At 42.4% G+C, this 14338-nt stretch overlaps 2 protein-coding genes across 4 annotated transcripts in view; both read right to left on the bottom strand.

The window, feature by feature from the left end:
- Ints7 (integrator complex subunit 7) overlaps positions 1 to 14338 on the bottom strand; it is a 502168-nt gene that overhangs the window by 318980 nt on the left and 168850 nt on the right. The gene's annotated exons all lie outside the window — the stretch shown is intronic.
- Positions 1 to 14338, bottom strand: part of Lpgat1 (lysophosphatidylglycerol acyltransferase 1) — a 63672-nt gene that overhangs the window by 37198 nt on the left and 12136 nt on the right. For all 3 annotated transcript variants that reach the window (XM_075989509.1, XM_075989508.1, XM_075989507.1), the window contains one exon: positions 1792 to 1910. In XM_075989509.1, the coding sequence (XP_075845624.1) occupies positions 1792 to 1910 (119 nt within the window). The remainder of the gene's footprint in view (positions 1 to 1791; positions 1911 to 14338) is intronic.

Below are 14338 nucleotides of genomic sequence, written 5' to 3'. Positions count from 1 at the left end.
GAAACTAGTTTTAAAATGTGTCTAGATTTCAAGTTATCTGACAATATCAGAGAATTATAAAATTACTAGGGGAGGCTGGAGAGATGGCTCAGTGGTTAGCAGTACTGCTGTCTGGCAGGGAACCCTTCTTGGATTCTCAGTGTCCTCCTCAGGAACTAGCTTCCAGGGATCAGAAACCCTCTTCTGGCATCCACCAGCACCCATACACATGTGACATACATCCACACAAACACATAAATGTACAAATAAAATAAATGTAAAAAGTTACTCAGGACAGGCAATTAAACTTAAATTAATTCAAATCTTACAAAAGCAAACAAAACAAGCTTCCTTTGGTTCACATGACTACCTAACATTAAGTTAATATTCAGTTATCGTCCTCAATTAATGGGAACTGGAACACGGGCACATTTTATACTGATCATTTAAGTCATCCTTTGAGAATTAAGGCCACTTATGCACATTGCATGCTTTCAAAATAACTGTAATATGTAATTACCATTATCAGCGAGACTAAAAAATGTTGGCTAACTGGATATTTGTCTTTCCACCGCCCCAAACACACAGTTTTACGTTATGAATTTAAAAAACAAACAATGTATTTATTGTAAGAACAAATGCATCCACACAGCAGCAGGTTTTCTTTAACAGTCTGAGACTCTTGATTATAAGGATTAAATTTATTTCACATTCCGGCAAGATTACACCCCTGCTTTTCAGATAAGAAAAAAAATTATGCAATAACTAAATAGATTTTTTTATTTCACCTCATATTCTGACTTTATCTGGTGATTCAAAACTCTTTAAACCTTATGCTGATTCTCACCTTACCTCAGGCATTGCCAAAACCATTTCACTAGAGGCGGCCTAACTAAATTTTACCTAACGCTGAAAGCCAAGAGTTTGTGCTCACTCCTCTGCAGACTGGCCTGTGATCTCCAGGTACATGGCGAGCTCACTCTCAAATACAAGCTTTCCAATTGCAGTTACATACTGTTATAACCGCAGCTCCCACCTGGTAATGGGTTGCTGGCTCCTGGAAAGAAGATTGAGTCTTTACTTCTTGTTTGTTTTTGAGACAGGGTCTGTCTACACAGACCTGGCTGCCCTGGAATTCGCTCCATAGACCAATCTGGCCTCAAACTCACAGAGATCTGCCTGCCTTTGCCTCGAGAGCTGAACTAAAGGTGTGGCCACCATTGTCAATGAGCATTTACTTCTTACAGTCATTCATCAAGACCATTAAGCAAGCAGTAGACATCTATTATTTGGTTTACTTAGTTTAGGGTCAAATAAACTATACAGATGAAAAGATTCACAGGGCAAGGTCTGGAGGAAAGAGCATAAAGCCCTCTCAGAACTTCCCCGTGCCCAGCTCTCAACGCTGAGTCCTTTTGCATCTCTAAAGAGACTTCCTTGCCTACCAGATGTTATATAGTCTATATATATATATATGGTTTTCTAGAAACATAATTTCTTTAGCTTCTCAGGTAATAATTCTTTGAATGACCAAGGCCAAACATATTTTAAATGTACTCAATTTGTTGATTATTTTTAATCATCAATATAAGTAATGTGAAATCAACAGTTCAAACACTGGTTTATCAATCAACACTAGACACTATCCTAATTATTTATCTTTTAAAGTCTTTACATTTCCTTCCTAGAGTGACTGAAAACTATATTTTTCATATTAAATCTACATCTATGTTTTAAACAACGAGATACTTGAATCAATGCTTCTAAGTCCATCCCTGAAGGCTATCTGCCTGAGGCACCAAAACTGCTTACCGGTCCTTTGTCTTGTAGGCACATCATCAATGTACACACATCTCCAGTTGCCTGGTGGTTCACCAACATCACCGCTTCATCATTAGAAATTGCTTTAATATCTTCCCCCCATTCCATCACTGTAAGAATAAACATTTCAAATTGTCATTTTAGAGATTGTCATGTAACCAGAGACCTTTTATTTAAAAAAAAAAATGGTACACATTAATGACGTCTTTTAAAAGTTTGGAACTAGGTTTATTTTCTATGAAAGTCACAATGTTGACAACATTTTAGAGTCCCAAAATATGAGTCCCATTAAAATATAAAGTGGTAGTATTTTTTATTTATCCTACATTATCCAAATAGCTAAAATTATAGGTATAAAAGGTGTTTATAACAATTTAGGAAAACAGACAAGAGGTGATGATAAACCCACGCTGGTGGCACACATCTTTAATCCCAGCACTTGAGAGGTAGAGACAGGAAGATCTCTGTGAGTTTGAGACCACCCTGCTTCTGTTCAGAACAGCCAAAGCTTCACAGAGAAATCCTATCTCAAAAAACCAGAAAGGGGGAAAAAAGAAAAGAAAGGAAATAGAAAAAAGAAAATTATCGTAAGATAAATATTCATGGCAGAAATTCGGAGTATTTCTACTTACAACCCCCCCCCCAAAACTACATCATCACTGTGATGTTACTAAAATGATACGCTGTATCCATTTTAGCTATTTCGTAAGGTCTCTCACTCAGAACCTGCCTGTCTAGGGCAGGTGACAGAAACTAAAACATGCCATTCTTGTGGCTGGTCACAGAAACACTAATCTTCCCCACCTTTCTCTGGCCTTCCTTGTCTGGTAGACAATAAGGCACTTCAGAAGTTTTGGCACACATCTAGAGAAGGAATGTGCACAGACAAACCTCTCTAGGTTTTACTACCCTCTTGTTAACATCTGGTAGGCAAGGAAGTCTCTTTAGAGATGCAAAAGGACTCAGCGTTGAGAGCTGGGCACGGGGAAGTTCTGAGAGGGCTTTATGCTCTTTCCTCCAGACCTTGCCCTGCGAATCTTTTCATCTGTATCCTTTGTAATACCCTCTATAATAAACTAGTAAATGTGTTTTCCTGAGTTCTGTGAGCCACGTAAGCAAATTAACTGACCCCGAGAAGACAGTTGTGGGTCCCTGATTTAGGGCAACCAGTCAGAAACACAGGCTACAAACAACTGTGACAGGGACCTGTGGGGACAGGCTATCTTGGGGATTAACTGATCTGATTCTATCTCCAAGTAAAGAAAGAGCAGTGGAACTTGAATTAGGGGACTCCCAGCTGGCTTCCAATGCAGAACTGCTTTCTTGCTTAGAGTATCAAAGAAAAAATCCCACCCATCAGGCATTAAAAGTGATTAATGTTAAAAAGGATGCAGTAGGGAAAATAAAGCCAGAGATGCTTTTACAGCTCTGGAAATGGCCCCAGGCTTTTTGTATGTTAGGGAGGCATTATCACCGAGTTACATCCCCAGCTCCTTGAGAAATACAACTGCGTGTTACGTATCACACTGAATTCCAGACTTAGTAACACCAGTTATCATTACACGACTCCCAGATTGTACCAGAAACTGTCTCAATATTTCAAAAACTGCAATTTTCATTTTTTAAGGAAGAAAACAAATTAGTTTAAAACATCTGGGTGGAAAGGCACTGCATCAAAAACTCCTTGTACATTCTCAGGAGAGTAGGTCACAGAAGAAAGGTAGCTGAGCGCCAGTTTTCAAGCATCAGGACTGTACAGAGAAGTGTCTCAGCTCCTCACTCCTGGCTCAGGACCTCAGCCTCTAGTGCTAGGATTACAAGCATGTGCCATACACACACACACACACACAGACACACACACACACATATATACAATGTTTACTGAGCCTAGGCTTCCTGAATGGTAATTACTGTACCAAACTGCCATAAAATAGGAACACCATGTAGTATTTCTCTGATTTGTCTCCAGATGATGATATGCACTGAGGCTCTGACCTCAAAAAAAAAAATTTACAAACATTTGCATCCAAACCCTGTTGTGGAGTATTAGTTAAAGATATGTTACATTCTTTTATGCTATGGAATATTTGTTTAATGTTACAAAGATGTGTTGCATTCTTTTATGTTGCATTTGTTTAACTCTGTGAAGCTGTGTTACTTTGCCTACCTAAAACACCTGATTGGTCTAAAAAGAGCTGAACGGCCAATAGCAAGGCAGCAGAGGGATAGGTGGAGCTGCCAGGAAAGAATAAAGAAAAGGAGAAAAAGAAAAGCAGGACGGTGGCGCACGCCTTTAATCCCAGCACTCAGGAGGCAGAGGCAGGTGGATCTCTGTGAGCTTGAGGCTAGTCTGGTCTGCAGAGCGAGTTCCAAGACAGGCTCCAAAGCTGCAGAGAAACCCTGTCTCAATTTAAAAAAAAAAAAAAGAGGAGAAAAAGAAGAGATGGGAGCCAAAAACAGCAAGGGAGAGGACATCAGGGGCAGCCACCGAGCTACACAGCAAGCCACAGGGTAAAAGGGAAAGAAAGGTATATAGAATAGAGAAGGAGGAAAAAGATAATTTAAGATGGCTAGAACTAAGCCAAGCTAAACGGACATTCATAGGAAAGAATGAGACTCCATGTATTTATTGGGGAGCTGAGTGGTGAGCCTCCAAAAGAGTCAAAGAGTAAAATAAAAACCAAGAATAAAATCCCTCACTTCACAGGAAATTTCAGCCAAACATAAAAACATAAAACTCTGCTTTTTCTTGTCTGATCAAACAGTTGCAGAGAAAACCCCATAGAAGGTAACTAACAAATCCACACCACCCCTGCTCACGATCCTCCAAAGTGCATACGTATGGGTACAGCACCGCAATGAGGAGCTAACTGAGGGAAGCAGACAAGCAGACACCAAGTGTACAGCACAGGTCCCATCGCTGTCACTGAACTACTGCTCAGGAGGATCGGGATCATCCTCTGCTACAAACTGAGTAAGTGGGTAGCCTGGGGTACAGGTAACCTCTCAAGAATTATAATTCCTATCTCCATTTGACAGAAGGATCTGCTTAGACAAGAGGCAGAAATCAGGGAGTTGGGCCCCGTGGGGTGTGACCCTGTGGGGTTTACAGAGTCCCAGGCTAGCCTCTGAAACTCTCAGCCATGTCCTTTCTATCTAATGCCTTGGTGTTGAATCGGGGGAAGGCAAGGGGACGAGAGGCTGAAATGGCACTGTGGGAGAACCGACTGGGTGGCAGAATCAGCGAGCGTGCTCACTGCTGGGAGAGGGATCCGGGGTTGAGTCCAGACAGCCAGATTTGTGCCTGCAGCAGTGGTCACAGGGGCTCTCAACTAGATCCTCCTTCAGGTCGACTCTGGCAGCCAGGACTTTTCTAGTTTTGAGGTCTGGGTATGGCTCCATATTAAGTATTTTTCTAGTTCCCAGTGATATCCACAATGGTATTCCTGGTTGTGAGGACCCAGGGCACAGGACTGGAAATGCTCGCGTGCTGTCTCGACTGTAGTGCAGTGCAGGGGCTCTGCCTCCAATTCTTTACGAGTACTCTAGAGATGGACTCTATGATGGGGCTAGAGAGCAGGCTCTTGCAGAGGACCTAAGTCTAATTCCCAGGTCCCATGCCAGGGAGTCACAGCCATCTGTGTCTCCAGTTTCGGGGATCTGGAATCCTCTTCTGGCTTCCACAGGCACTTGTACATACGTGTGCATATCCAGGTAAGCAAGCATGAATACGCACAAAGCTTTAAAAGAGTACAGTTCTGTTTTGTTCTGCAGGATCAGGTTTCAGTCAATCATGTGTCATATATATGACAGAAGCTGTAGATAGCTTAGGTCAGTGGTTCTCAACCTGTGGGTCGCAACCACTTTGGGCAACTTCTGTCTCCAAAAATATTTACATTACGACTCACGGCAGTAGCAAAATTACATTTATGAAGTAGCAACAAAAATAATTTTATGGTTGGGGGTCACCACAGCATGGAGGAAGTGCTTTAAAGTGTCGCAGCATTAGGAAGGTTGAGAACCACAGGCTTAGGTGACACAGGTGTGAGTAAGTATACTCTCTGTACATAGAAGGACAAAACTACCACAAAAACAAACAAACAAACAAACAAACAAACAAACTCAAGGGCTGGAGACATGACTCAGCAGTTAAGGACACTGACTGCTCTTTCAGAAGACTGGGGATCAATTCCCAGCACACATATGGCAGCCCACAGCTGTCTCTAACTACAGTTCCTGGGGATCCAACACCCTTACACACAGGCAAAATATCCTGAGACATGGTCTTCCCTTAGTACTTAAATCCCCCTAGGTCAGTGGTTTTCAACCTGTGGGGGTCACAACCCCTTTTACAGGGTCACATATCTGATATCCTGGTTATCAAATATTTACATTACCATACATAACAGTAGCAAAATTACAGTTATAAAGTAGCTAGGAAAAAAGTTTAAGATTGGGGGTCACCATAACATGAGGACCTGTGCTAAGTGTCACAGCATTAGGAGGGTTGAGAACCACTGCCCTAGATGCTCTGACCCGGCTCCGTTGACAAGCCCCCATCTCCTCTGGAGGTCCAAGTGCACTCCCACATCTGGGCGCTGCTCCACTGCACGTGTTTTCTATGCTCTGACCAAGTTTTTTAAAACATCTTCCTCCCAACTTCTTCTCTGGGCTTCCCATCCACACAGCTGCTCCCACTAGAAACCTCACAGGCATCCCTATTACCCATCACTACCCCTCATCCTGCATGTCCAAACCCCTGTGTGCTGACAACTCCCTTCCTAGAAAACTCCCCAGTTAGTTCACTAGTTTCCACCTCCACCCCCACCTCCATCAGCTACCACTGTCATCTGGATGCAGCAAGGATCTACTGCATACTCCACTGCTCTCGTTTCTCCAATCCTCACAGAGCAGAGTACAGTATCACAGGGGAATTCACCACTCCCTGAAAATGTCCAAACTTCCTCAGCTTCCCTCTGCTGCCCTCACACACGGCTCCTCCACAGTGCAGCCAGTCTGGCCTCCCTTGAAGGCCAACACAAACCTTTCCTCCTGTGCACACCCTTCCTCCTGGCTGCCATGGGCTAGCATCTACTTACTCTTTCTTATTCCACACAGATTCTATTGTAGCATAAATTCTAATTGGTCTTAATAGATAAAACCTGAAGGATCAGAGAAGCGGGGCCAGCCGCTAGAGACACCTTTTACTTCCAGCTATGCTCAGACCCGAGGGGCAATCCTGTCCTCAGACTGTGCTGAGCTTCCGTCTCCTCCCACATTTTATTCCTCTCTGTCCAATCACACCGCTCCTGTCTCCACCTCCCTAGTGCTAGGATTAAAGGTGTGGGATCCCAAGTGCTGGGAACCCCTGTGTGTGAGCTGTTTCCAATCTGTACAGCCCAGTGACCTTGAACTAACAGGGATCCTTCTGCCTCTGTCTCCCTAGTCCTGGGATTAAAGGTGTGTACCACCACTGCCTGGCCTCTAATGGCTTAGCTCTGCACTCTGATTTTCAATCTTTGTTAAAACACAAACAAAATATCACTACGTTCTATCTCACCAATATAGTCTGTGACAATAGTCCAGCCAAGAGTCTCAATGTCACTGTCTCAAGGAAGTCATTCCTTCTGACACCACGAAGTCTCAGATTACGCACTCTGAGACCCCCACAGATCCTCTACTTTTCTTTGGAGCACTTTTCACAGCTGTGACTAACTAGTTATTTCTGTTGATAGCTCCCACACTGATGTGTGAGTAAACTCAAGGCAAGTAGAGAGGGTGAATTCAAATCTTAGCTGTATTCAAGTCATATTGCCTTCCAGAATTTCTCCTATAAGAATTTTAATGCAGAGGGAAGATATTATTTTGGAATGGATCTTTTTACCACATAAACCAAGTAAAAATTAAAAACTTATGTGGAAAAAGTCCCTGAATTAATTATAAAGGTAAATTGAGACTCCATCAACTAACAGGTATAGACCCAGCAGAAATTATAGTGCCTTTTACTACTGATGAAATAAAAAAGTTATGGGAAGACAATGAACCATGGCAAAGAGCTTGTGCTAATTTTTTTGGGAGAAATTAATAGCAACTATCCCAAAAGCGATAGATTTAACCTTATAAAGAGAACTTCTTGGATTCTTCCTCGAATTGTATGTGATGCTCCAATAACTGGATCCCGTACATTTTATACTGATGCAAATAAATCAAGGAAGGCAGGTTACAAATCAGACGAATTGAGTAAGGTGGAACAAGTCCTTATAATTCTGTCCAGAAGGCAGAATTATATGCCATTCTTATGGTGCTAAGGGATTTTAAAGAACCTCTTAATATAGTTACTGATTCACAATATGCAGAAAGAGTTATCTTGCATATTGAAACTGCTGAATTTATACCAGATGGCACAGAATTGACTTCATTGTTTATCCAGGTAAAAGACATAATCAGGTTGTCCTATGTACATAACACACATCTGATCCCATACGGGTTTGCCAGATCCTCAAGCACAAGGTAATGCAGAAATTGATCAATTATTGATTGGAAGTATGTTGCAGGCCTCAGAATTTCATAAAAAACATCACGTCAATAGCAAAGGTTTAAAGAAAGAGTTTTCTATTACATAACAAGCTAAGGAGATTATAAAGAGATCTCCTATTGTTCTTTCTATAACCAAACACTGCTACCTGCAAGGACTAACCCAAAGGGTACTCAAAGGTATGAAATCTGGCAGATGGAAGTGTTCCACTTTGCAGAATTTTGAAAATTAAAATATGTACATCACACCATTGACACTTATTCAGGCTTTCAGTGGCAACTGCTTTAAGCTCAGAAAAAGCTGATTCAGTAGTCACACATTTATTAGAAGTTATGGCCATTATGGGTATACCTGCACAAATAAAGATAAGATAATGGTCCAGCTTATGTCTCTAGAAAAATGAAACGTTTTTGCTTATTATAATATTAAGCATATTACGGGTATACCACACAATCCTACAGGTCAAGCAGTTATAGAAAGATCAAATCGAAATATAAAGGATATGTTAAACAAACAGAAAGGGGTGGAAAATGCCCCCAGAAATAGATTACATAATGCTTTAGTAACCTTGAATTTTCTTAACGCTAATGAGAAAAGGACAACAGCAGCAGAGAGACATTGGATAATGGAAAAGTCTGCTGAATTAAATCAACCAGTTTATTTCAAGGATGTGCTGACCTCACAATGGAAGCCAGGAGATGTGCTGCGTTGGGGAGGAGGTTTTGCTCTTGTTTCCACAGGAGAAGAAAATTGTGGATACCATCAAAATTAATAAATTTTCGGTTTGAAGAGGAGAAACCTCTTGGAAAGGAGAAATGACAGCTCATCCACAATGATGATAATCATACAGGTGGTAAGAAAAACATATAGGATGGGGGCAGGGTTCTGTTCTTTTTTAAAAAAATATTTATTTATTTATTTATTTATTTATTTATTTATTTATTTATTTATTATGTATACAATATTCTGTCTGTATGCCTGAAGGCCGGAAGAGGGCACCAGACCTCTTTACAGATGATTGTGAGCCACAATGTTGTTGCTGGGAATTGAACTCAGGACCTTTGGAAGAGCAGGCAATGCTCTTAACCACTGAGCCATCTCTCCAGCCCCCGGGGTTCTGTTCTTATCTCCACAGGAAAACACTCATCTTCAAAAAATTCAAGGGACCCTGGATGTTTGAATACTGACAGATGGAAAAAAATTACTACCCAACAAGGATCAGCAAGAAAATCGAATAGGTTCAGTAAGTAAAAATATTCAAAATATGTGTGTGTGTGTGTGTGTGTGTGTGTGTGTGTGTGTGTGTGTGTGTGTGTTGGGGAGGAGAGATGGCTCAGCCATTAAAGGCTAGGCTCACAACCAAAAATATAAGAAAAAATTAACTCAAAATGGATCACAAAACTAAATATAAAAGCTAAATTCTTTACACACACAAAAAAAATAGTATAAGTTTTCATGACCCTGGATTGGGTCACAATACTAGAAACACAATAAAGCAATGTAAAAAATAAATTATCCAAATTATTATTATTATTGAGACAGGATCTCATTGTGTAGCTCTGGCCTGGAACTTGCTATGTAGATCAGGCTGGCTCACAGATCTGTCTGTTTCTGCCTCCCACATGCTAGGATTAAAGGCATGTGGTCACAACACCTGGCTCAAGAATTCTTCTAACTTGTATTAGTCAGTTTTCCATTAATATAACAAAATGCCAGATGCAGGCTAACTTTATAAAGAAAATGTTCAACATTTTGGAGGCTGAAGATCCAAAGGGCACTGTGCAGGCTGCCTCTCCACCCTTCCTGTGCAGCCTCAGGGCAGACTTTGCAGTGCTCACTTCAGCAGACAGGAATGAGTGAGAGACACTGGGTGGAGGTATCAAATTAATCCTTTCAAAGAATGGTCAGTCTCACAATGAATATCAACTTCTTCCCAGGGTGTGCCCAGACTGACCCACGGGGCCCCTGGCTCCCACTCTGCACCACACCACCTCAGCAAAACCCTCATTATCACAGGACTTCACCTTTAAAAGACAGGCAATCTAACTTAAAAAATGGACAGGAGATAGGAAGGGAGATTTCTCCAGAGAAGAGACACAGTGGCCACCAGTGCATGGAAATATCTTTAGCCAGTAAGAAATGCAACTCTAAACCACAGGGAGACTCCACTTCATATCCACCTGAAGCGTAAGAATTAAAACCAAAACAAACAACAAAACTCCAGAAAATAAGTATAACCAAGGAGAAAAGAAATTTATGCTCTGCATTGCTGATGAAAATACACAACAGTGGAGCTAATGAAAAACAGTCTGTCAGTCCCTTAAAAGATAAACACAGAATTATCAAATCATCCAGAAATTTGACTCCTAGGTCCAAGAGAATTGAAATCATATGTCAATACAAAACCTGCACATGAATGTTCACCAGCGCATTATTCGGAGTAACCAAACCACGGAAGCAAGTGACATATTCACCCACCTGATAAATACATAAGAAGAAAGTAGCCCCTGTATAACGAAACATTATTCAGCTGTACAAAGGCATGAGGACTGACACATGATACAGGTGGGAATGGGAACACTGTGTTAAGTATAAGAAGCTGATGACAAAGATCACATATCACTGATTCCATCATGAAGTGCTCCATACAGAAAAGCCCACAGAGATACAGCGTAGATCAGTGAGAGCTGATGGCTTGGAGTTTCTCTGTGTGAGTGATGAAATGTTCGGTTTAGACAGTGTTATCAATAAGGAACCGTGTGATCACACTGATGCCTCCATCACTGTTCTATTGCTGTGGAGAGACACCATGACCAGAGCAACTTACAAAACAAAGCATTTAATTGGGGGCTTGCTCACAGTTTCAGAGGGTTCAGGTTTGAGGCTATCTGGGCTACACAGCAAGTAACAAGCCAAACAAAGGATATATAAAGCAAGACTCTACCTCAAAAACAAAACTAAACTAAACAAAAACCCCCTAAGGAGGCCCATCATGATGGCACACACCTTGAATCTCGAACTTAAGTTGGGAGACAGAAGTAGGAGGGTCTCTTGAGTTTGAGGTGAGGCTGGTCTAAAGAGCAAGCTCCAGGATACCCAAAGATATAGTAGACCCTACTTCAAAAAACAAAACCAAACCAAAACAAACCAAAACAAAAAACCACAACAGAACAAAAAGAACAAACAGAGAGAAAGAAAGTGAAAAAAAATAACCCAAAACACTAACAATGTAATTTTAAAAGCTGTATGGAAAGCCACTACTTTAGAAACTAATTTTAAAAATAGAATTTTTTAAAAAGGAGTTTGGAGGTGTTCTGCATAGATAATGCTGTTTCTAGAAACTACTCATCATTAAACAAAAATCCCAGAACCAGGCATGACACACCTCCCAGTATGTCAGAGAGGCTCCAGAGGTTCCCCCAAAGAATACATGCTGTTGCTATGGCTTTTTGGGTGTCCACCATAACTAGAAATGGTAAGACCACACTATAGAACAGAGAGATCAAGTTGTATTAAACTGAAAGCTTTCCTGATGCCGAGTTTTCAGCAAGTGCTACGCAGGCTATGGGGGGAGGGGCACGAACACAGCAGCATCAGCAGTCCTACCCACAGCTGGAGCCTGTTGTGCACACAGATGTGACAGTGACGAGACTGTCAGGATGATCAACAACCACTGTCGGCTTAGATTTGAGGCCTGTTCCAGAGGAAGAAAGTCAGGCCTGATATTGTAAACCTGATCAAATCCAATGGCATGGGAGACCATAAGCCTTAGAGAGGAAATTATTATGATTTTGCTAAAAGTTGCCAAACTGCCTCCTAAATTGATGGAGGAAGGTCATTGGTTAAAAAATAGAGAAACTGCTTGGCCCTCATAAGTTAGAACATAGGTGGGTGGAGTAAACAGAACAGAATGCTGGGAGGAAGAGGAAGTGAGGTAAGACTCCTCAGACAGACTCGATAGCTATCCTCTCTGGAGCAGACGCGATGAAGCTCCGACCCAGGATGGACATAGGCTAGAATCTTCCCGGTAAGCGCACCTTGGGGTGCTACACACATTATTAGAAATGGGCTAATCCAGGTGCAAGAGTTAGCAAAGAAGAGGCTAGATATGATGGGCCAAGCAGTGTTTAAAAGAATATAATTTGTGTGTTGTTATTTTGGGTAAAGCTAGCCTGTGGGGAGAGCGGGGTGGCAGAACGCAGCCCGCAGCTCCCACAACATTAAATAGTTACGTTTATACACACGGGTCCATGCTGCTCTGACCTTGGTCAGACTCAGAACTCACCAGAGTGCTCAGCCCTAACGGGACATCTACACCAGCCTCACTCTCAGGGACATCACAGCAGAGCCGGAGATGAGGAAGACTGCTGTGGATGCTGCTCTGTGTGAGGTATGTGCCGTGGATGCTGCTCTGTGTGCGGTATGTGCTGTGGATGCGCCGTGGATGCTGCTCTGTGTGAGGTATGTGCCGTGGATGCTGCTCTGTGTGAGGTATGTGCCGTGGATGCTGCTCTGTGTGAGGTATGTGCTGTGGATGCGCCGTGGATGCTGCTCTGTGTGAGGTATGTGCCGTGGATGCTGCTCTGTGTGAGGTATGCGCCGTGGATGCTGCTCTGTGTGAGGTATGTGCCGTGGATGCTGCTCTGTGTGAGGTATGTGCTGTGGATGCGCCGTGGATGCTGCTCTGTGTGAGGTATGTGCCGTGGATGCTGCTCTGTGTGAGGTATGGCCGCTGCACTCAGGAACTCAAGCCTGTCAGCATTCGGCGCTGTGTAGCAGAGCAGTTCTGAAGCCCTACTCTTAGCTAGGCTGACAGCTAATGACTTCAATGGAATAGCCACAGGTAAGCTGCCAATGCTTCAGTTAATAAACCCACACCTGTGCCCAGGCAAACAACCCTCATTAACATAAGTAAGTAACCTAATGGGATTAAAATACATTATATATGCTTTAATTTGAACAAAGAATAAATTATTTATTTAAAATAAAAACTGTGAAGAATTTTTTTTTTGTTGTTGTTTGCTTGCTTGTTTGTTTTGGGTGTTTGGAGACAAGATTTCTCTATTTAACAGCTCTGGTTGTCCTGGAACTCACACTGTAGATCAGGCTGCTCCAAACTTACAGAGATCTACCTGCCTCTGCCTCCTGAATGCTGAGATCAAAGGTGTGTGCCACCGTGTCCTATGAGAAAGCACTAAGTTTTAATGCTCTGGATGTCAGTCAACTCGACTTATAAAAGAAATAAGGGCATGGAGGGATGGCTCAGGACAGCCAGTACTTAGGAGCACTGGCGCCTGCTCTAGACCACCCAGATCCGATTCACAGTACCCAAATGATGGCTCACAACCATCTATAACCCCAGTTTCTGGGAATCTGACACACACACATGCAGGCATGAATGCATACAAAAGAAAAGAGGCCAGGCGGTGGTGGCACACGCTTTTAATCTCAGCACTTGGGAGGCAGAGGCAGACGGATCTCTGATGGAGGAAGGTCATTGGTTAAATAAAGAAACTGCCTTGGCCCTGATAGGACAGAAAATTAGGTAGGTGGAGTAAACAGAACAGAATGCTGGGAAGAACAGGAAGTGAGGCAGATGCACACTCCTCTCCAGGGTAGATGCGATGAAGCTCCGACCCAAGATGGACGTAGGCTAGAATCTTCCCAGTAAGTGCACCTCGGTGCTCCACACATTAATAGAAATGGGTCGGGCAGTGTTTAAATGAATACAGTTTGTGTGTTGTTATTTCGGGGCATAAGCTAGCCAGGCGGCTGGGAGCAGGGCGGCAGGAATGCAGCCCGCAGCTCCTTCTACAGATCTCTGTGAGTTCGAGGCCAGCCTGGTCTACAAGAGCTAGTTCCAGGACAGGAACCAAAAGCTATGGAGAAACCCTGTCTCGAAAAATAAATAAATAAAACAAAAAACAAAACAACAACAACAAAAGAAAAGAAAAAGAAGTAATATGTTATACTAACGAATGCACAAATAGCAGGACAGAGTCA

This window comes from Microtus pennsylvanicus, chromosome 10, assembly GCF_037038515.1.
Source record: "Microtus pennsylvanicus isolate mMicPen1 chromosome 10, mMicPen1.hap1, whole genome shotgun sequence".
Lineage (NCBI taxonomy): Eukaryota > Metazoa > Chordata > Mammalia > Rodentia > Cricetidae > Microtus > Microtus pennsylvanicus.
This window is presented reverse-complemented; position numbering and strand designations above follow the sequence as displayed.